This window comes from Schistocerca piceifrons, chromosome 4 (assembly GCF_021461385.2).
Source record: "Schistocerca piceifrons isolate TAMUIC-IGC-003096 chromosome 4, iqSchPice1.1, whole genome shotgun sequence".
In the NCBI taxonomy this organism is placed as follows: Eukaryota; Metazoa; Arthropoda; class Insecta; order Orthoptera; family Acrididae; genus Schistocerca; species Schistocerca piceifrons.
In genome coordinates, this window is record NC_060141.1 from 69,463,404 (window position 1) to 69,486,541 (window position 23,138).

Below are 23,138 nucleotides of genomic sequence, written 5' to 3' on the forward strand. Positions count from 1 at the left end.
ATTAGCAGTATCTACACACTCAAATGGATTTCAGTTGAGAGTAAGGTACCGGGAGCTACACATTAGAGTCGTCTGTGGAACAGCAGATTGAACTCCCATAACCCCATGAAGAGAGGTTTGTCTATTAGGGAAGTTCGTTAATGTGCTCACCAGAGTGAAAGTTATGTGGTGTGAAAATACAATCGGCTCCAGCTGACTTTTAGCGTTAAGGATTTACACTGCGTAAGCGATCCACGTTTAAAATGTGCACAGGATGATAGATATCTACGACTTTCGAGTCAGTGAAACTGCTTGAGTGCTCCGAAGTGAATTCGGCTTTCAAAGAGGGTACAGAACGTCACGCATCTGATCAGATTTTAAGGAGACGATTGTGAATCCAATTCCCGACGCCCGACGTCTTATACCACAACACCATGCACTCCGTTACAGACGAGCAAAAAATCATTTTTGACAGACACCACAGGAACGGCGTCAGGTGTTGTTTACGGACGAAACATGTATCTGTTTGTATCCCCCTAATTGGAGGCGGCTTGTTTTGAGACACCTCGAAATTATCGAATGTCTAGAGATCTGTGCCCCACACGTGCAACAAGGTGGTGATGGAGTGATGTTCTGGGGCAGCATTGCTTGGGGTCACTGTACACCTCTCGTGGTCGTTAAAAGCAATCTCACTGCTCCATGGGACAGGGACGAGATTCCACAACCAACAATGCGACTGTATTGGCAACGTTTTGGTGATATTTTCATCTTAATGGATTATAACTAACAAGACCATTGTACTGTTCTCATGAACACGTTACTTCAGCATGCTGAAGTAACGTGTTCATGAGAATGGGTTGTCTGCCTTCCCCAGACATCAACCCAGTCCAACATGTGTGGGAACGACTGAAACGAGCTGTTCCTGGACGATGACAGCGATCACCTTATCTTCGTATTTTACGCAGAATCGCCATTTAAGAGCGAGGCATTTCGAACAGAGCTTGTCTGATGATCTCATCGATAGAATGTCATGACTAATTTTAGTCTCCATCTGAGAAAGTGGACGTTCCACCACGTGTTGACGTTGCTCATGAGTGCTGTAAAACACCCTCCCCCCTTCCTCCATGGGAAACAGACGATTTCGTCGTTACGGGAATGTTTGTTTCCTGATTTCGACATCTCGACACATTGTAAATGAATATATCAATAAATGTGATCCCTCAGTGATAATTTTTGTCTTCTTGTCATTTATTTCGAAATGAAGGTGTGATGTAACACTTTTTTTGATGTATGTAGTTAGAAAAGACACTGAGAGATGGCTGTACAAACTTCAGAACGAAAGCCAAAAGAAAAGAAAAATTAAGGCCAGAGCAGGAAGGAGAGAGGCTGACAGAACAGCGTTGATGTCAGGAGGGGACGTAGGGACTAAGGTTACTGCTAATAAGATGGGTAGATTTCAGGGTTTCTGGATCAAGAAGGAGCAGCCTGTTGAAATTGTGTTGGGATAAGGTATGCAGGATGAAGAGGTGGAGGGAAGACTGGTAGACAACTGGCTTATGTTCGCCGAGTTTGCGAGATGTTAGTGTTTGTGGAGATGCGTGAGAAATTTAAGGCGAGGGGAAATTTTATCAACTGGTAGACGATGTGTGAAGGTTAAATGGAAGGCGCGTGACGTTCTAGGAGTTGTAAGATATTAGAAATATGGAGATCCAGGCTACATGGGTATAGGTGATGATGGGACAGATAAGACGTTTGTAGGTACAGAGGTTTTGGAAGGATGTAATACCACTTTAAGGCCTGTTTATAGTTTTAATTATTTCAGTTTATTATTGAAATTACGCTGGACCGTGAGCACTTGTTAAAATTTATTAGCGCTCTATTTTGCGCATTTGCCATGATCGTAAATGTGAGACAGACCGTACCACCAGCAGACAGCACCCTCGATGGCGGATATGCAAAACTCAACTGTGTGGTGGGTTGCCGTCCAGCGTGGCGCTCGACGCGTTCTGTCTTCGTCGCTAAGAGCATAACAAGGAAATAATGGAATTCCATGAGTTGCCCCATTGACAACTCCTTTACTGGCTAATAAGGTTTTCCGCCATACGTATCTTCAGGAACTTTTTAATAAGGAAATCCCAAATTAAATTGGCCGTAAACAAATTTTTATATAATCGTGTAACCTTGTGTCCGGTAGCTATGCAATTATCAGCAATAATAGACTTCGTCGGCTGCAGTATTGATTATCAAAGCCAAATGTCTCCACGTTACATGTGATCTGACCTGTAGACCCATACCCCAGTTGACAGGTATTTAATGTGCTCCAGCCTTCCACAATAGCAAATCAGCGTCAACGATCCAGGGAACTCTGCAATCTTAGATGGTGAACGATAAACGACTTTAACTTGAAATTTCCAAAGGATCCTGCTTATCGTAAGCGATACGTACCCTACAAACGGAGGGAAAGCTTCGGATTTTCCTAGCATACTATCCTCCTCGCCCGAGTACTAGTAATGTCCTCCTGAAAAATTACCAGTTCATGACACGGATGTGGGTGTGCCAACTGTAAAAATTGTTAGTTCACCTAAACAGGTCATTCCAAAGGATTTAAATATGCTACATCCATGTTAGTAAATTGTCGAAGTGTCTCTAGCAAGATACCAGAGTTACTCTCCGAAATAAACAGTAACAATGCCAATATTGTATTAGGTACCGAAAGCTGATCGAAACCAGACATAAATAGCAGTGAAACTTCGAACTCGGATTGGACAATTTTTAGGAAGGATAGGACTGATTCTAAGGGAGGTCGTTTGTTCATTGCGGTTAAAAGCTGTTTAAACGCTCTTGAGATCGATGCTGGGTCAGACTGTGAAATAGTCTGGATAAATCTGTCAGTCACACAAGGAGTGGCCGTTGTATTACGATTTTTTATAGACCACCAGCATTCGCAACATACGTCGCAGAACGTTTCAGGGAAATTCTTGAGTACATAGGAAACAAATATCCAAATCATCCGTTAGTTATAGGTGGAGAATTTAACCTGGCATCCATTGACTGGGAAAATTACACGTTTACCACAGGGGGCAGAAGCAAAGACTCGAGTGAAGATATTCTAGAAGCGCTCTCAACATACAACCTTGAGCAATTGGTTAGAAAATCAATTCGAGATAGAAATATATTAGATATCTTGGCGTCAAACAGACCCGATCTTTTGAGGAAGTTAATCTAGAAGAAGGTATTAGCGACGATAATGTGTGGCTTCTATGTCAGTGGAAGTCGCAAAAAAAAGAAAAAAAGAAAATAGCCTAGAGTTTTCTTGTTTGGGAAAGCAAATAAAAGTGTCATTAATGAATATCTTCATAGTTAGCTCGAAGCGTTCACCACGGGACGCAAAGATATTGAGCATCTTTGGTCGGAATTTAAAGGTATTGCCCACGTGCTAGAGAATTATGTGCCTAGCAAAAATATAGGGGAGGGGAAGGATCCACCTTGGTACAACAAACATATTAGGAAGTTGCTGAGAAAGCATAGAATTTTGCACAGTCGTTTCAAACGCAGTTACTGCCCCGCTGACAAACAGATTTTATTCGAAATGAAAGCAGCTGTCAAAAGGTCAATGAGAGATTCTTTTAACGAATTTGAAAGCAATATTTTATCTGCAGATTCTGAAAATAGCCCCAGAAAATTTTGGTCGTACTTAAAATCTATGAACGCTACAAATAATTCGATATCTTCTGACAGTACGCGTAATGTAACGAATGATGATAAACAGAAGACCGAAATTCTAAGCCTAGCTTTCAAAAGCTCGTTTACGACAAAGGACTGCAGCATCATCCCCTTTCATTTATCGAACAAACGCAAGGATGGCTGACATAGCGTTTAGTGTATCTGGGATTGTAAAACAGTTAACGTCCTTAGACGTCAGGAAGGCATCTAGCCCAGACGGTATCCCCGTAAGATTATATGTTGACTATGCTACAAACATAGCACCATTCTTATCCATTATCTATCAGAGATCATTGGAAGAGCGGAAAGTTCCACGGGACTGGAAGTAGACCCAGGTCATAGCAATCCATAAAAAAAGGAGCAAATCGGATGCGCATAATTATCGGCCAATTTCACTGACATCGATTTGTTGTAGAATCATCTAACGTATTTTGTGTTCAGACATAATGACCTTTCTAGACTCTGAGAATCCATCTGCAGAAACCAGCACGGTTTTAGGAAACAGCGGTCATGCGAGACACAGCTGGCCCTCTTTGTGCATGATATACGACAGGCTCTAGATACCGGCTACCAGGCTGATGCCATATTTCTCGACTTTCGAAAATCTTTCGACTCAGTTCCACACTGTCGCTTGCTCCAAATAGTGGGCGCTTACGGTCTATCCGATGACATATGCGGATGGATAGAAAGTTTTCCGACAGAGAGCAGTATGTCGTCCTGAAAGGGGTGACTTAAACAGAAACAATCGTAGCTTCAGGTGAGCCCCAGGGCAGCGTAATAGATCCGCTGCTTTTTACGACTTACATAAACGATCTGGTTGATGGTATTGACAACGGCATTAGACTGTTTACCGAAGATGCTGTAGTCTACAGGAAAGTAGTATCACACGAAAGTTGTGAACAAATAAATGAGGATTTGCAGATAATAAATGCGTGGTGTAATGACTGGCAGTTATCTCTCAATATTAGTAAGTGTAACCTACTGCGTATAACAAGGCGAAAATCCCCGTTAATGTAGGAGTACAAAATAAATGCCCAGTCTTTGGGAGTGGTAACATCCGTCAAGTATCTGGGTGTGACTATTCGAAATGATCTCAAATGTAATGATCAGAGTACACAAGTAACGGATAAGGCGAACTCTAGATTGCAGTTCATTGGTAGGATCCTGAAGCGATGCAGTCCTTCAACAAAGGAAATAGCTTTCAATACGTTAGTTTGTCCAGCCTTTGAGTATTGTTTCTCTGTATGGGACCCTTACCAACTGTTTCTGATTCAAGAGATTGAGAAGGTCCAAAGAAGAGCGGCAAGATTCGTGACTGGTACATTTAGTCATCGCGGGAGCGTTACAAACTTCATAGAAAGACCAACTTTCAAATCGCGCAATGATCACCATTTATAGATAAGGGAAATTAGAGATCGTTCTGAGGTGTTCAGACAGTCGTTTTTCCCTCGCGCGATCCTCGAGTGGAACAGATTGGAGAAATCTGACCTTGGCGCGAATTGTGCCCTCCACCACACACCGCTTGGTGGCTAGCGGAGTATATATGTGGATGTAGATGTGGATGTAGATCTGTAGGGCATATAATTCGTTTTCGCTGAAGGCTATTCTATTTTAGGTCAGTTCTTTCGGTAAGTTCTCAGAATCTAAAACTGTATATGTGCCTTAAGCACACTCATGAGTTGTCACGGGTGATCAAAACTCGTAGATTTAAATCTAGCGGCCTCAGACAGTAAGTTAATCATGTCGTCCCGCAATAACACTATTGCGCAACAAGAGTGGCGCATTGTCACATGGGAATACTTTTTCCTGGTTTTCTGCGGACGTAATTCTGATTCGGAACGGATAGAAGATGCATCACAGTGTGCTAGTGAAATGGCACGGCAACTGAAAAAGTACTACGAAGTTGAAGTAGGCGGTACAGTGCGATTCTTCTTAAGGACGTGAGACTCTTGTGGCTAAAACGTCTAAATCGTACACAGATTCACTGTGTGATTCTGGCGATATACACTCCTGGAAATTGAAATAAGAACACCGTGAATTCATTGTCCCAGGAAGGGGTAACTTTATTGACACATTCCTGGGGTCAGATACATCACATGATCACACTGACAGAACCACAGGCACATAGACACAGGCAACAGAGCATGCACAATGTCGGCACTAGTACAGTGTATATCCACCTTTCGCAGCAATGCAGGCTGCTATTCTCCCATGGAGACGATCGTAGAGGTGCTGGATGTAGTCCTGTGGAACGGCTTGGCATGCCATTTCCACCTGGCGCCTCAGTTGGACCAGCGTTCGTGCTGGACGTGCAGACCGCGTGAGACGACGCTTCATCCAGTCCCAAACATGCTCAATGCGGGACAGATCCGGAGATCTTGCTGGCCAGGGTAGTTGACTTACACCTTCTAGAGCACGTTGGGTGGCACGGGATACATGCGGACGTGCATTGTCCTGTTGGAACAGCAAGTTCCCTTGCCGGTCTAGGAATGGTAGAACGATGGGTTCGATGACGGTTTGGATGTACCGTGCACTATTCAGTGTCCCCTCGACGATCACCAGTGGTGTACGGCCAGTGTAGGAGATCGCTCCCCACACCATGATGCCGGGTGTTGGCCCTGTGTGCCTCGGTCGTATGCAGTCCTGATTGTGGCGCTCACCTGCACGGCGCCAAACACACATTCGACCATCATTGGCACCAAGGCAGAAGCGACACTCATCGCTGAAGACGACACGCCTCCATTCGTCCCTCCATTCACGCCTGTCGCGACACCACTGGAGGCGGGCTGCACGATGTTGGGGCGTGAGCGGAAGACGGCCTAACGGTGTGCGGGACCGTAGCCCAGCTTCATGGAGACGGTTGCGAATGGTCCTCGCCGATACCCCAGGAGCAACAGTGTCCCTAATTTGCTGGGAAGTGGCGGTGCGGTCCCCTACGGCACTGCGTAGGATCCTACGGTCTTGGCGTGCATCCGTGCGTCGCTGCGGTCCGGTCCCAGGTCGACGGGCACGTGCACCTTCCGCCGACCACTGGCGACAACATCGATGTACTGTGGAGACCTCACGCCCCACGTGTTGAGCAATTCGGCGGTACGTCCACCCGGCCTCCCGCATGCCCACTATACGCCCTCGCTCAAAGTCCGTCAACTGCACATACGGTTCACGTCCACGCTGTCGCGGCATGCTACCAGTGTTAAAGACGGCGATGGAGCTCCGTATGCCACGGCAAACTGGCTGACACTGACGGCGGCGGTGCACAAATGCTGCGCAGCTAGCGCCATTCGACGGCCAACACCGCGGTTCCTGGTGTGTCCGCTGTGCCGTGCGTGTGATCATTGCTTGTACAGCCCTCTCGCAGTGTCCGGAGCAAGTATGGTGGGTCTGACACACCGGTGTCAATGTGTTCTTTTTTCCATTTCCAGGAGTGTATGTACCAAATGCTGTGTCACGTCCAACTGTAGTGAAATGGCGCCAACAATGTGACCAAGACCATACAGATGTGGCTGATGCTAATAGCCAAGGATGCCATAGACTTTTCCCACAGACAGTGTCCAGGCAGTCGACGAACTGATTCGCACAAGTCGCAGACATAGCTCAACAAATGTGTACCTCAGTATGCGGTGCTCATTCCACCGTTCGAGATCGTCTGCAGTATCGGAAATTGTTTCCGCGCTTGTTTTTGCGAAGTAGATATTCCAGAATTGGATCCAAGAATAACTAACAGCAGGGGTAACTTGCAAGTAGATATCTTCAGTGTAAAAAAACAGCTTAAATCACTTTATAAAGGCAAGGCCTCCGGTCCTGATTGTATACCAGTGAGTTTCCTCTCAGTGTATGCTAATACAATAGATTCACATTTACCAATCATAATCAACAGACAGCTCGTTGAAAGATTCGTATCTAAAGACAGTCACACCAATACCCAAGAACGGAAACAGGAGTACTCGGCTAAATTACAGACCCATATTGCTAATGTCGATTTGCAGTAGGAATTTGTTACATATACTGCGTTAGAACATTGTGAGGTATCCCGAAGTAAACAATTTATTGACAGACAGCCAATACGGAATCTGAAAACATCTCTCTTGTGAAACACAATTAGCTCATCGCTCTCACGAAATAAAGAGTGCTGTTGACAGGGGATGTCAAATTTATTCCTTATTTTTAAATTTTCAGAAGACTTTTGACACTGTACCTCACAAGCGACTCCGAATCAAATTGGGTGCTTATTAGTATCGTCTCAGTTGTGCGACTGAATTCGTGATTTCGTGACAGGAAGGTCACAGTCCTTAGTAACTGATGGAAATTCGTCGAATAAAACAGAATTGGTGTTTGGCATTCGCAAAGGCCCTCTCCTGTTCCTGATTTACTTAAATGGTTTAGGAGACAATCTGAGTATCACTCTTAGATTGTTTGCAGAGGACTATCATTAAAAGTGATCAGAAAATCAGAGCAAGTTTCAAAACAGCTTACACAAGATACCTGTACTGTGCGAAGATTATTGGCTCTTAATAATTAAAAGTGTGAAGTCACCCACATGACTGCCAAAAGGAATCCGCTAAATTTAGATTATACGATGAAACACACAAATCTAAAGGCTGCAGCTGCAGCTAAATACTAAGGGATTACAATTACGAATAGCTTAGATTGGAACGATCACAAAGATAATGCTGTGGGTATAGCAGACTTAAGATTACGATTTATTGGCAGAATACCGAGGGAACGCTACGGTTTTACTTAAGACACTGCTTACACTACGCTTGTACGTCCTCTTCTGGAAAACTGCTGTGCAGTGTGTCGGATCCGTGTCAGATAGGATCAGTGTGTAACGCCGGAAATGCATATCCTCGTATTTCCATCTATTGTACTATAATTTTTTTTCCTTATTTTGTTACCTGAATATATGACGTTTCTGTGTCTTTGTATATTGTAATTGTTTTACTATTTGTATACATATGCATTTATGTCGATGTATAATTGGTTTGTTGTGTAAAGATTATTTGTATTTTTACGCTGGGTCTGGCCTAGGGAAACTATGCTATCGAACCATTACATCGATAGGTCGTGTGGAGAACCAAAGTGTTTAGGATCTTTGGTAGTGTTAACTCTGCCACGTGGGGCGCGGGCAGAGCAGAGAGAGTCTGGCTGGGGTGGTGCAGTGGAGCAGGTGTGTAGTGTAACGCTCCCGCGAGTTGCCGCGCTTTCGGGGTTTGGCAGCATGTAATTGCGCTCGACTTGCGATGATAGTTTCTGAAATGGTGTCGCGGACGGGAAGCATTAGCTGGCGCACATCAAGAGCCCGTTTCGTCTGGTGACCGTGTCGAGAGGAAGGCGCGCCAACATCCAGCTTCTGCAACAGCGACGGCCGACAATGAGTGACTGTTGCCACCTCCTCGATCGACGACTTCAAACCTTCAATCAACCAACAAGGAAGACTGGAAGCACGTAAAGTTATAGAGCTGTATGGCAGACCTCAGCTTTTCAAACTTTTAAAATTGTTGCATCACAAAATTACAGCAACTTAGCATGAACCTTTGTTGCTCATTGTCCCAATTGCATTGCCAAGCAGGGTCCCTTCCTTTTCCGAAATGAGCCCGAGTGTCGTTGAAATTCAAGCGCCAGCATCATTCGATTTCACTGCTTTAATTTCAAAGTTCAGTTAAGGTATTCATAGCTGGCTACAATATTTAGATTACACAAGCACAAATTAAGAGTGCGAGTTTTGTTACCGTATTTTAGTTACCTGTGACTGCAGCTCAGCTTGGTACGTACTAAATTTTACTATTGTTAATTGTTCAGAATCATTTAATTCAAGTTCAAAGTTAAATCTCTTATTTCTAAATTGCGTAGATTCAAGTAGCTTTTGAAATGATTGTTGAGGTAGTCCAAGACTAACCGTATTTTACTGAATTTCGATGTGCTTCAGAAAGAAAGCTCACTATTAACTTCAGTCACTAAATTAACTTTCGATTTTCCGGTTTTATTAATTCTTTTGCTAAATTAAGTCAGAGTGTAGCGAAATTTATTACTTCTTACAAACTTTCAGTTTTCACACTACACGTGTCAACCTTCAGTTGCCACGCTTCTAGTGCTAATTATATGTGTAATAACCTTTCTTTTTCAGTTACTATAGTAATTGTCCATAGGACTGGCGACCGTAATTTCCCCCAAATCTCAAATATCTAATTACCGCTAGTTAATTGTTAACGTAACGGCCGCACATTTACTTTCTTTATTAACTTTACCCCTTTTCAAAATTAATTTCCACCAGTTTAATTGGCATTTTTCCTTTCATTTAGATGTAACCCTTTCCTCCCTCTTTACCGACAGATTAACTTCAGTGACGATTGCTTTTCCCAAATTTCCATTAGGTACACGCGGTTTAATTTTTCACTGTCATTAATGTCGATAAGTGAGGGGGATGTTACAAGTGGAGTACATCGAAAAAGTTCAAAGAAGGGCAACCTGTATTGTGATTTAGCGAAATAGATGGGACATCACCACAGATGTGATACGTGAATTGGAATGGGAATCATTAAAACAAAGGCGTTTTTCTTTACGGAAGTATCTTCCAATGAAATTTCAGTACCAAATTTTTCCTCAAGGGGTGAAAATATTTGTTGGCGCTCAACTACATAGGGAGGAATAAGTATCCTAATAAAATACGACAAATCAGAGCTCGCACAGGAATTTTTAAGTGGTCGTTTTTCCTGCGCGCTTTCCGAGAGTGGAACGGTTGAGGAACAGCTTGAAGATATTCAATGAACCCTTTGTCAGGCACTTAATGGTGAACTGCGGAACAATTCTGTAAATGCACTTTTACCTGCCCATAAATGAACAGGGGATATGGCCACACAGAACAAGAGCGGTGGAGAATTAAGCAAAGGCATTGTTCTCTAAGACGACAATGCAACACTACATGCGGCACGCACAGCATTAGCTTTGATTCAACGTTTTCAGTGGAAGCTTTGGAAGCATCTGTCATATGGTCCAGATCTTCTACCATGTGAATTCCATCATTTCGGCAAACTGACAAAACATGTGGGACGCTAAGAGATTTTGCACCGTTGCGGACGTTCGCATAGCATTTCTCGAATGGTTCTGTGACCAAGGAGCGAATTTCTACCGTCGAGAAAATGAACGACTGGTAGAACGTTCCGATCACTGTTTACGGAGACGTTGACTTTTATCAGTTGGAGAAATAAAGCCTGAAAATGAGTCCATGATCATATTGTGACATTTAATTTTACAAGTCTGTCTTGATCACCCAAACTTTTACACTTCACTATTTCCGGTTTCGGCCATGCCATCTTCAGCTCCGTTACAAACAAAAACAGTGGTGTAACCAACTAACCTCAATTTGCTGAAGCTAAATCTATAAATGGCATAGTACTAAACAAGAAAAATATGATGATTAACAAGCATGCAAATGAAAGATAAAATTGGTTCTAGGCTACGCCATAAAGTTGGCAGCAACAGCAACAAATATTAAGAAACTGGTGTCTGTAAGATCAACACCCAATACTGTGATAAGTTTTATATCAGTGAGATGGGAAGGAACTTCGAGACTCGTTTTAGAGAACATACATATAACAATCATATACAACCATTCACTCGACGGAAGATCCGTAGCCAAAGACTGGAAAGTTGCAAAGAGCACACCAATATTCAAGAAATGTAGTAGGAGTAATCCACTAAATTACGCACCCATATCATTAACGTCTATATGCAGCAGCATTTTGGAACTTATATTGTGGTCGAACATTATGAATTACCTTGAACGAAACGGTCTATTGACACACAGTCAACATGCGATTAGAAAACGTCGTACTCTTAGTATACGTATACTCTTAGTATAATGCTTCATGATTATTTACACCAATAGTCATTAAAACTCCCAATTATCAGTTTGCTGTTTTTGATACTGGAATTTTCAGATATTTGGCAAAATACAAAAAAATACAGCATTCCTAGTGGCATGTTAAACGGAAGACAGCACAAGCCTTCATGGGCATTACAAAATGGTGCATTAGTCAGGACTGCATCTTGTAAATTTGCAGAATGGCAGTCGGTACGGACATGGTGAACACTAGGACGAAATTCATCCACAACCAAAAAATTGCATTATAGTTTGGGCTTACACATTTTTGGGCATATAATAACGCATGTAACCGTCCTAAAATAAAACAATGCAATTAATTAAATGAGACGTTATTCTTAAAACTATTATGGAACAGCTATCATATGCGGACTTTGTGAAAGAATTCAAAGCAAAAATAATCGTGAAGTACATTTTCCATCAGGTAATACCAGAGAAATTGATTTTACACATATAACGGAAACATAACCCACTCACTGCATGAAACGTACCACCTAATTAGGACTTTAATTTCTTCCATGGATCTGATGTAAGAATGAAAACTCGAAATAACTTCGAAAGGAAGACTGTACAAAACAGGAATTCAGTATGACAAATATATTGCCCCCCCCCCCCCCCCACACACACACACACACAAACACAAAACACACTTATCTTCGATAATTACCCATAATTATACCTTTAAAAGATTATCGAGAACACTGAAAGTTGGGGTAGTGAGCGTTTAGGTGCGTTAGGACTGAACAATCAAATGAAAGCATCTGTTGTGCCGAGAACGATTTGCTGGGCACGGCTGACTAAAATTAAAACGCCTTTTGCAACTAATACAAGAGGCTACTGAAGGAGGTCAGATCCGGCTGGCCGGGCGACGTTACATCGGGGGCTATCTGCTGATATGGCAAGTACTGAGACCTGAGATTCTCCCAGCGTATACAGTGTTCAACTACCTTACAGGAATGCAGCCGGTGGCATCGTCGACAACTGCCGATATTTCGACAGAAGCAGGCCCTGCCCTTTTCATAGGATAACTGCAGCAAGTAAGCGCTGTGCAAGGGAATTTAAAATCTCGGCTTTTAGAGAACTCCGGAAAGATAACACTCACATACGCTGTAAACACTAGCACCATCAAAAACCGGAAATGATCGACGTCAGACGTTGTCATAGTGAAATTAATAAACAACGTATGATGTAGCATTAACTCTGTCCCTCTGTTTTTTGACAATGGAGGGAGCTCTATTTCATGCAGAATGTAAACAAAAACCACCATTTGTTCAAATGGCTCTGAGCACTATGGGACTTAGCATCTATGGTCATCAGTCCCCTAGAACTTAGAACTACTTAAACCTAACTAACCTAAGGACATCACACAACACCCAGTCATCACGAGGCAGAGAAAATCCCTCACCCCGCCGGGAATCGAACCCGGGAACCCGGGCGTGGGAAGCGAGAACGCTACCGCACGACCCCACAATTTATATTTATAGGTTTACTTGCTATTTAATTTCAACAGATTTGTTAGTAAGACTATCCCAATAGCAGGAAGTGCATGGCAGAATCTTCGTGTTCTTACATTCCATAGGATGATCGATACCAAGACAACATTCTGCAGTATTACCGGATTTGCTCGGCTGATTTAAGCGTGTGTTTGCGTTATCTCAGTACACCGGTGTTCCACAGTCCTCATAGTCTGACTAATATATGAAATGCCACAACTGCAAACAATACAATAGAAACACCAACTATGCAAACCAAGATCATACTTCACGGAACATAAAAGGAAACTGATGTTACACAGTGATCGAATAACACACTTCACATCAAATTTCCGGCAAATACGAATAATCCTGTTCGAAATGGTCCCTGCGTAAATCAGAAAGGCCTTAGACGTCTGTGCTACGTCGATATTATCGTCACTCACCCGTTGCACAATTGATCGATAGCGCAACACACGTCTGGTCTGTCTTTCATTGTAATCTTTCTGACGAAATGTAGCTTCGATATGTGGTAACTTAGATGACAAACTCTCAAGGTCCGAGGTGACACTGGCTTTGTGGACCAAAGTACGAAGCAACCCCTGACGTTGAGCCGGATGGTGACAACTGTTATTCTGCAGATACGAGTCGGTGTGAGTAAGCTTCCTAGAAGCGGCAAGTCCCAGCGTATTATCAACCTTCCCTCTAACTAACACATCAAGGAAGTGAAGAGATCCATCCTTTTCCACCTCTATCTTAAACAAATATTTGGATGGATTGAGTTCAAGTGTTTTAAAAAGTAGTTTACATTCTCACTGTTATGAGATCAAACAACTACAGTAACGTCGACATATCTGAGAAAAAAGCGCAGGTATCAAAGTCGTGTTAGCAAGTAACCTTATAAACCGAGATTGTGGTTTTTGTTCAAATTCTGCATGGAATCGAACTCTCTCCCTTGACAAAAAACAGAGTGACAGAGTTAATGCTACTTCAGCCGCTGATTGCTAATTTTACTATTGATGACTTCTGACATCGGTCGTCTTTGGTTTGTGATGGCGGTAGTGCTTACAGTGTGTACGAGTGTTAGCTCTCCGGAGATTCTATAAAAACCGAGGTTTAAAATTGTATTGCACAGCGCTTACTTGCTGCAGTTAAACCTTTGAGATGCCAGGGAGTGCACTTGTCTAAATATCGGTGGTTGTCGAAGTCACCCAGCTGCTTTCTCTTAGGTTATTTGAACAAAGTAAGTATAGTGCAAGGTTCAACTTTTATAGTCCTCTCTTCCTCAGTTGCGTGTAATATTACGGTATATTAATAATTTTTACTTATGGACCGTCTGACAGCGACTGAATAAAACACAATTTTAGTGCCATACGCGTTTCGCCTTTATTTTCTGCAAGGCATCATCAGTGGCCTGGAATATGTACATATGTTAGCTATTTTATTTACATTTTTGTCATTGTGCCTATAGGTTATAAACAGTTCTGGTGGTTGGTATTTCCTATTAAGTAGTAATGTTTTGAACTGTACTTATAGGTTGCGTGGACAATTTCCTACATATTACGCTCCTGTTGCATTTTTGGTGTTGTTCTTCTTATTATGAACGCCAATTTGCGGTTTTTCCCCCATTCCACAACACTATGCACTGAACGCTTGTTTTAAAGCAATGTTTTGGTTTCTGTTGCCGACTGTCAAATGTTTTTGCCAAAGATCGAATGTTATTGCCAAACTTATGAGTGTAACTATTGAAGTATCTGTGGTCTGTTCGTGTATGCATTTGTGTGTGCGTTTGTGTATGTGTATGTGTGTGTGTGTGTGTGTGTGTGTGTGTGTGTGTGTGTGTGTGTCCAGATGATGTGGGGAAGAGTTTTCTTTTTTTTATTACTTTTTGTTTTATGTTATCATTTCCTTTAGTAAGTGTAGTAGGGAGCCTGTGCTGATGTGTGTTTGTTCATTTATCACATGTTTGTTTTCTGCTATGGCTTTCTGGATGTGGAAGTTTTCTTGGATTTGTATAAGATGTTTGTCATGGTTGTTTATTCTCATTATTTACATTTCTTGTTCCATGTTTGTAGGATGATGGTTGTAGTGTTTTAAATGCTCTGCAAATGTGGAATGGTTTGTTTCATACTTCCAACATCTGATATGTTCTTTGTATCTTGTTTGAAAATTCCTGCATGTCATGCCTATGTATACTGCATCACAACTTTGACATTCAAGTTGATATATTCCTGATTGTTGGAATTTGTCTCTCTTGGTAGCTGGCTGGCTTAGGTGTGACACACATGTGGTACACAAGCTCAATCAAAAAATAAAAACACAAATAAAAAACAAACACAACAGTTCCACAACACAAAAGAACTCACAAGCTGAAAACTTACAAACACACTCAAGAAACACACACAATGACAACACCACACAGAAAAGAACCAGATGGTACACCATGAGCTACACACATAAACTAACACAGAGAGTTGCAAACAGCCTAAAGAGACAGGGCTTCAAAATAACATATAGGCCTGGGCAAACCCTTCAATCACACCTAAGCCAGCCAGCAACCAAGAGAGACAAATTCCAACAATCAGGAATATATCAACTTGAATGTCAAAGTTGTGATGCAGTATACATAGGCATGACATGCAGGAATTTTCAAACAAGATACAAAGAACATATCAGATGTTGGAAGTATGAAACAAACCATTCCACATTTGCAGAGCATTTAAAACACTACAACCATCATCCTACAAACATGGAACAAGAAATGTAAATAATGAGAATAAGCAACCATGACAAACATCTTATACAAATCCAAGAAAACTTCCACATCCAGAAAGCCATAGCAGAAAACAAACATGTGATAAATGAACAAACACACATCAGCACAGGCTCCCTACTACACTTAGTAAAGGAAATGATAACATAAAACAAAAAGTAATAAAAAAAAGAAAACTCTTCCCCACATCATCTGGACACACACACACACACACACACACACACACACACACACACACACACATACACATACAAAAACGCACACACAAACGCATACACGAACAGACCACAGATACTTCAATAGTTACACTCATAAGTTTGGCAATAACATTCGATCTTTGGCAAAAACATTTGACAGTCGGCAACAGAAACCAAAACATTGCTTTAAAACAAGCGTTCAGTGCTTAGTGTCGTGGAATGGGGAAAAAAACCGCAAATTGGCGTTCATAAGAAGAAGAACAACACCAAAAATGCAACAGGAGCGTAATATGTAGGAAATTGTCCACGCAACCTGTAAGTACAGTTCAAAACATTACTACTTAATAGGAAATACCAACCACCAGAACTGTTTATAACCTATAGGCACAATGACAATAATGTAAATAAAATAGCTAACATATGTACATATTCCAGGCCACTGATGATGCCTTGCAGAAAATAAAGGCGAAACGCGTAGGGCACTAAAATTGTGTTTTATTCAGTTGCTGTCAGACGGTCCATAAGTAAAAATTATTAGTATACCGTAATAGTGCAAGGTGCCCAGGCCCTTATCACATGCTGCGGCCAGACACAGGGAGCAGAGGCGCAACCTCACTGTTTCAAGTCCGATCTATTGTGACTTACGGGACAGGAAGCGATGCTTTAGCAATACAAGAACGAGGTAAACCAGTATAAATACTCCTCATTCCTAGATGGAAACACTGCAGTCTGCCAGTCACCAACTCCGAGAGGTAACATGCAATGGTCTCAGAGTCTACATGGGCCAACAAGTCACCTGCTAGCTGCGTCCCTGGTTATGGCACTGAGACTGATGCTATGGACTTGGCGCTCTCCAACTGCTGCGCCACCTGCAGGCCTATCTCAGTTGTTGCTGGCCTCGTAAGCCTGGAGATCTACAGTTCGAGCCCGGGACCGAGCAGCCACTCTGCCGCCATCGCTCGTGCCGGCGAACTCCTTGCTTCACGCCTCTGCTCGCGTGGATGGACTCTCCTGCTGCTATGATCCATTTCATCCAGGCTGGACCATGGCGTGATTCTGCATTGGGCAGCCTAACGATATACACCTACAGCTACAGGGATACTCTGAAAATCACACTTAAGTGCCTGGCAGAAGGTGCATCGAACCACCTTCACAATAATTCTCTGTTATTCCAATTTCGAACAGCGTGCTGACAAAAAAGATCATATATCTTTCTGTGCGAGCTCTGATTCCCCTTATTTTATTATGATGATCGTTTCTCCCTATGTAGGGCGGGGTCAACAAAATATTTTTAGCATTCGGAGGAGACAGTTGGTGATTCAAATTTCATGAGAAGATCTCGCCGCAACAAGAAACGCTTTTGTTTTAATGATGTCCAACCCAAATATTGTATTACGTCCATTGCACTGTCTCCCCCATTTCTCGATAATACAAAGCGTGCTACTCACCTTCGAACATTCACGATGTACTCCGTAAGTCCTGTCTGCTAAGGATCCTCTCCGCGCAGCAGTACTCCAAAAGACGAGGGACAAGCGCAGTGCACGCAGTCCCTTTAGTAGAGATGCTGCATCTTCTAATAGTTCTGCCAATAATCCAAGGTGTTTGGTTCGCCTTCCCCAAAACGTTTCCTAAGTGTTCTTGCTAATTTAAGTTGTCCGTAATTGTAATTCCTACCTATTTAGTTGAATTTACGGCCTTTAGGTTCGATTGTTTTACCGTGTATCCGAATTTTAACTGATTCCTTTTAGCACTAATGCGAATGACCTCACACTTTTCATTATTTAGGGCCAACTGCCAATTGTCGTAACATACAGATATATTTTATAAATCGTTTTGCAATTTCTTTTGATCTTCTGATGACTTTACTAGACTGTCAACGATAGCATTATCCGCAAACAGCCTAAGAAGGCTGCTCGCATCATCACTTAAATCGTTTATATAGACAAGCAACAGCAGATGACCTATAACACTATTGTTGTAGTTGATGAGCGATGTTTTAACAACGATGTTTGCATGATGATACTTCGGACGATCACCATGCATCTACCCACGGCTCCTCTCTACTACACCGCATCCGATTTCACACTTCCAGCCTGTGTATTTGGTGTCAGAAGGGTCTGCCACCTCTAAATTTCGGTGACAGAAAAACCCCGCCTGCCGCCATCCCTGGAAAGGATGATTCAATCACTATAGGGCTTGTAGATCACGCACACCATAAAAATAAAAGAAGGATATAATCGATCTACCGGTGTATGCAAATATTTACTAACGAAGATAGTATTCCGGATTGCGTAATGAATATCTAGAGTAGGCGTGGAACACTTTCTTTAAAATGTTGCATAGTATAATAAGAAAATTCAGTCCCTGTACGAGATGTAACCATAGCATTTAAGTGGTTATACCACCAATTTAAAAATAGCGGGCGGTTTAAAGCAGTGCAAACATATTAAAGAGTATAAAATTCAGTGCCCTACAACTTCCAGAACTCTCTGTGCTTGGTAAAAATTTGCGAAAACTTGAGCTGGTCGCAGTAACAAAATATCTTCTGTAGCTGCTGATGTTGGTACGATTTGGTTTTTGTTAAAAAGCATTTCCGTATTCGGCTGTTGGATAAATCGGGAAAAATGAACATGTACCATGTACATAATACTTACAGTATTCACTGCGCAATTTACTTTCTAATTTAAAAATATACTGTAGTCGCCTAAATTAAGCTTAACTGGTTTCTCGTGAACTGTATGGTAACAATGTTTCATCTTACAAGGAATCATATTTCAAGGTAACCCATAAAAGTTGGGCCGGCCGAAGTGGCCGTGCGGTTAAAGGCGCTGCAGTCTGGAACCGCAAGACCGCTACGGTCGCAGGTTCGAATCCTGCCTCGGGCATGGATGTTTGTGATGTCCTTAGGTTAGTTAGGTTTAACTAGTTCTAAGTTCTAGGGGACTAATGACCTCAGCAGTTGAGTCCCATAGTGCTCAGAGCCATTTGAACCATTTGAACCATAAAAGTTGCCTGTAACTCGTGAGTAATATTATATGTAACTTATCAGAACTAGGTGTACGTAATAAATTGCTGTGTATGTGGTAAAAAATGACAAAAAAGTGGGTGCATTTTTATATAAAAGTTCATATGCAGCACTCACTCGCGTATGCAGTGTTTATTCAGCGGCCCTTACCGAAGAAGTTTTATGCATCCCGCTATGATATACCTGGCGTTCAGAAACCATATTTTCATATACACCCGCTTGCTACTCGCAGATTATCAGTCCTAGAGAAAAAATCAACGTGATCTTTGTTTAGGAAATTTAAATTAGTTAAACTTGGTACAGCATTACGTTTTTGTTGTGGGGCACACTTTCCAAATTATTCAAGAAAAATGTGGAAAAGTAACCTTCAAACGCACCCCCACAATCATCTCTCACATTCCTAGTATGTTGTTCGTGGAACTCCCTCCTACCAGTGTACAAAAATGATCGATTTTTCGAACTACCCTCGATATCGACCTCTTCTGGTTTTTATTGACAGGGATACTACCACATCAGCGTAGTCAGCTATTTTGTTAACAGTGCTAATTGCTCGTCAAGGTGATGAAAGAGAAACAAGTTTTGCAAAATTTACGCAAAAACTAATTACGTTGACAATTCGATCCAAACGCAACACTTCCAAGCACAGTAGTTTCTTAGTCAGAAGGCTTTTCAAATGCAATGAAGTAATTGTTTATTTTATGTTGCTAAAATTCACAAAATTTTTCGGTAAAACTAGTACAAATTTCAATTTTACCATTTTTAGCGCTCAGATAAGCCGGTGGCGAAACATGGTGAGTCAATGAAGGCCAAAAAAGTCCGAATATGGGAACTAATTCGTGCAGTTGCAAATTTTTTCACAGTGGTAGGAGAGAGTGCCATGAAAAACACATCAGGTACCCAAACCATTGGGATCTGACTGTGTGAATGGGAGTCCATTTGAAGGTCACTTTCCTGCGTTTTTTCTTGACTAATTCGAAAACTATATAGTCCCTGGCGAAAACGTATCCCAGCACGACAAGTAACAATATTAGATTTCTTATAAAATGTTCCTCTTCATTTCGTCTGTAGCACAGTTTGCGCTTAGCAAGCTGGAGAATATTAATATCTCCTGTGTGGTTTTTCAAGGACGACAACAATATTGTCATTTGCATAAAGCGTCATTGGGAGGGGCGGTTGATACAACCTGTATAATTTAAAATTATTCAATCACTATTTACTTCGGTTAAATGAATTTTGTGACTTATTTTGCTAATATTATATTATAAGATGCCAAAATGTACAACATACGCTCGTCAACTGAAGCTAAACACATCAACACGGCACCACACAATATATAAATTCGGTAAAATATAGTCGAATGAACAGTACCTCATGCTGAACTCTGCTTCACACAGGTGAAGTCACGGTTTATGTTATAGTGACTGATCGCTGCAAACGTCTAATAATCTAATTGTATACTACAGATCTGAAATGCCATTAAATATACGATGTAAATAATCTTTATTTTTTAATCACCTAATTAGCTTTCTGTATCACATGCATGTAGCGGAAGATAAATTGTTTGAACGTACTCGTACAAAACATACCTGATCGTTTTCCAGTATTCTGTTCACCAGGATCATACAAGAAATTAAATGCTATGCACTGAATAAAAAGTATGTGGCATGTAAAGAGATAAGGAACCTCTTATAAGTATACAGAAATAGACAAAGAGAATATTTGGGAGTGGGGAAATGGTAATACAAATGAGTGGTAGGAAGACCACACTGCAGTTAGTTCTCACGAGATTAGCAATGAGGAAATTATGAACAGTTATTTATATTGCTGTTTGGTATCCTTTAAAACAGTACTGACATATGCCTTGGCGAGAAAAAAATATTTAATTTAAAGCTGCCTTTTGTGAACTAAATCTATTGTTATTTAATGCAGGCTTTCATGACCGGTGTTTACTTCCGGTGAAATTTCCAGGCAGAAAGGCCTTGTTTTATGTATATAGACCTCGGCCTCTCAGCCAGGAAGTTTTAATAGAACATTGTCATCTGTGTTAATGAAACGACTTTTATCTCTACTTACCCCTTGGGGTATAATGTTTGTCGACGACGAAGAATGGTCCCTGCCGGGTAATTATTTCGTGGACGATGATGGCGAAGCTGTACACGTCTCCCTTCTGGGAGCCCTCCGGCGGCCGTTGCGGCATTCGAAGCAGCTCTGGAGCCGTCCACAGGAGTCCTGGTACAGCAACAAAGAAACTGTTGCTAAGTGATTCATGGGGTACGGTAAAATTAACTTGCCAAAAACAAACACACACAGATTCACTTTACACGGGTAATTGTTGTCTTGAACATGAAACTATAACAGATGCCCAGCGTCACTGGTCTGTAAATCATTTCAAAGAGTACAACGTCTGCTGTTTGTGAAGAATTAGCTGAAATTATAGAAGCATATGGAAAATATATAAAGGGCGAAAGATATTGATTCCTTTCCCGATCTCTCTCAGTGCAATTGCATTATTTTTGGGGACCTGAAGAAAGACATTTCTAGCTATGAATTTGCTTCGGACGAAGAGGTGCACTCCTAACAAGGGAACCTTCCCATCGCGCCCCCCTCAGATTTAGTTATAAGTTGGCACAGTGGATAGGCCTTGAAAAACGGAACACAGATCAATCGAGAAAACAGGAAGAAGTTGTGTGGAACTATGAAAAAAGTAAGCAAAATATACAAACTGAATAGTCCATGTGCAAGATAAGCAACATCAACGACCGTGTGAGCTCAGGAGCACCGTGGTCCCGTGCTTAGTGCGAGCAGTTGCGGAACGAAAGGTTCTTGGTTCAAGTCTTCCCTCGAGTGAAAAATTTACTTTCTATAATTTCGCAAAGATATGATCTGTCCATTCGTTCATTGACATCTCTGTTCACTGTAATAAGTTTAGTGTCTGTGTTTTGTGACCGCACCGCAAAACCGTGAAATTAGTAGACGAAAGGACGTGTCTCTCCAATGGGAACCGAAAACATTTGATCGCAAGGTCATAGGTCAACCGATTCCTCCACAGGAAAACACGTCTGATACATTCTATACGACACTGGTGACGGCATGTGCGTCACATGACAGGAATATGTTGTCGACCCACCTAACTTGTACACTTGGCGAATGGGTAAAAAGATTCTTCTACCTTACCCGATTTAGGTTTTCTTGTGGATGTGATAATCACTCCCAAAAAGTCATGAAAACATAACGATTGGACAGATAATACTTGTCTGAAAATAAAAAATTAAACTTCTCACTCGAGGGAAGACTTGAACCAAGGACCTCTCATCCGGCAGTTGCTCACGCTAACAACGGAACCACGGCGCTCCTGAGCTCATATCATCCTTGATGTTGCCTATCTTGCGCATGGACTACTCAGTTTGTATATTTTGCTTATTTTTTTCATAGTTTCAGACAACTTCTTCCTGTTTTCTCGATTGATCTGTGTTCAGTTTTTCAAGGCCTATCCACTGTGCCAACTTATAACTAAGTGTGAGGGAGGTGCGATGGCGAGGTTCCCTTGTAAGTACAATCATAGTTCCGTAGGCAAACGCAAACATTTTTTCATGAAGGGACTGATCGTCGTCCGCAGCTCGTCGTCTAGGGGAGCCGGCACGGTAGCTCAGCGTGTTCGGTCAGAGGGTTAGTTACCCTCTGTAGCAAAAAACTGAGTGAATGGATCAACGAAGAACCTAAACGGGTGCCATCGGACGTCCATCCCGAACAAATTCAATGGACAATATAGAACAAAACGAGATGAAAAGTCGCTAGCGTTGTTGCTTCTGGCTCACGGGGTACCGTGTTCGATTCCCGGCTGGGTGGGTGATTTTCTCTGCGCGGGGACTGGGTCTTTTTGTTTCCCTCATAATTTCATCATCATTACCATTCGTAACAGTGGTTAGATTTGACTGTGTAAAAATTGGGACTTTGTATGGGCACTGATGAACGCATATTTGAGCGCCCCACAAATCAAACATATCACAAACCAAACATCGCCCCGTCTCACAGTGGAAAAAATGTATTAACAGTTATGGCAACAAGTTTAGAAACAATTAACAGACTAGTT

General features: G+C 41.9%; 1 protein-coding gene across 1 annotated transcript in view; it reads right to left on the reverse strand.

Moving 5' to 3' along the window:
• Window positions 1-23,138, reverse strand: part of LOC124795601 (atrial natriuretic peptide receptor 1-like) — a 369,591-nt gene that overhangs the window by 156,302 nt on the left and 190,151 nt on the right. The window contains exon 12 of the mRNA XM_047259672.1: window positions 21,122-21,277. Within this exon, the coding sequence (XP_047115628.1) occupies window positions 21,122-21,277 (156 nt within the window). The remainder of the gene's footprint in view (window positions 1-21,121; window positions 21,278-23,138) is intronic.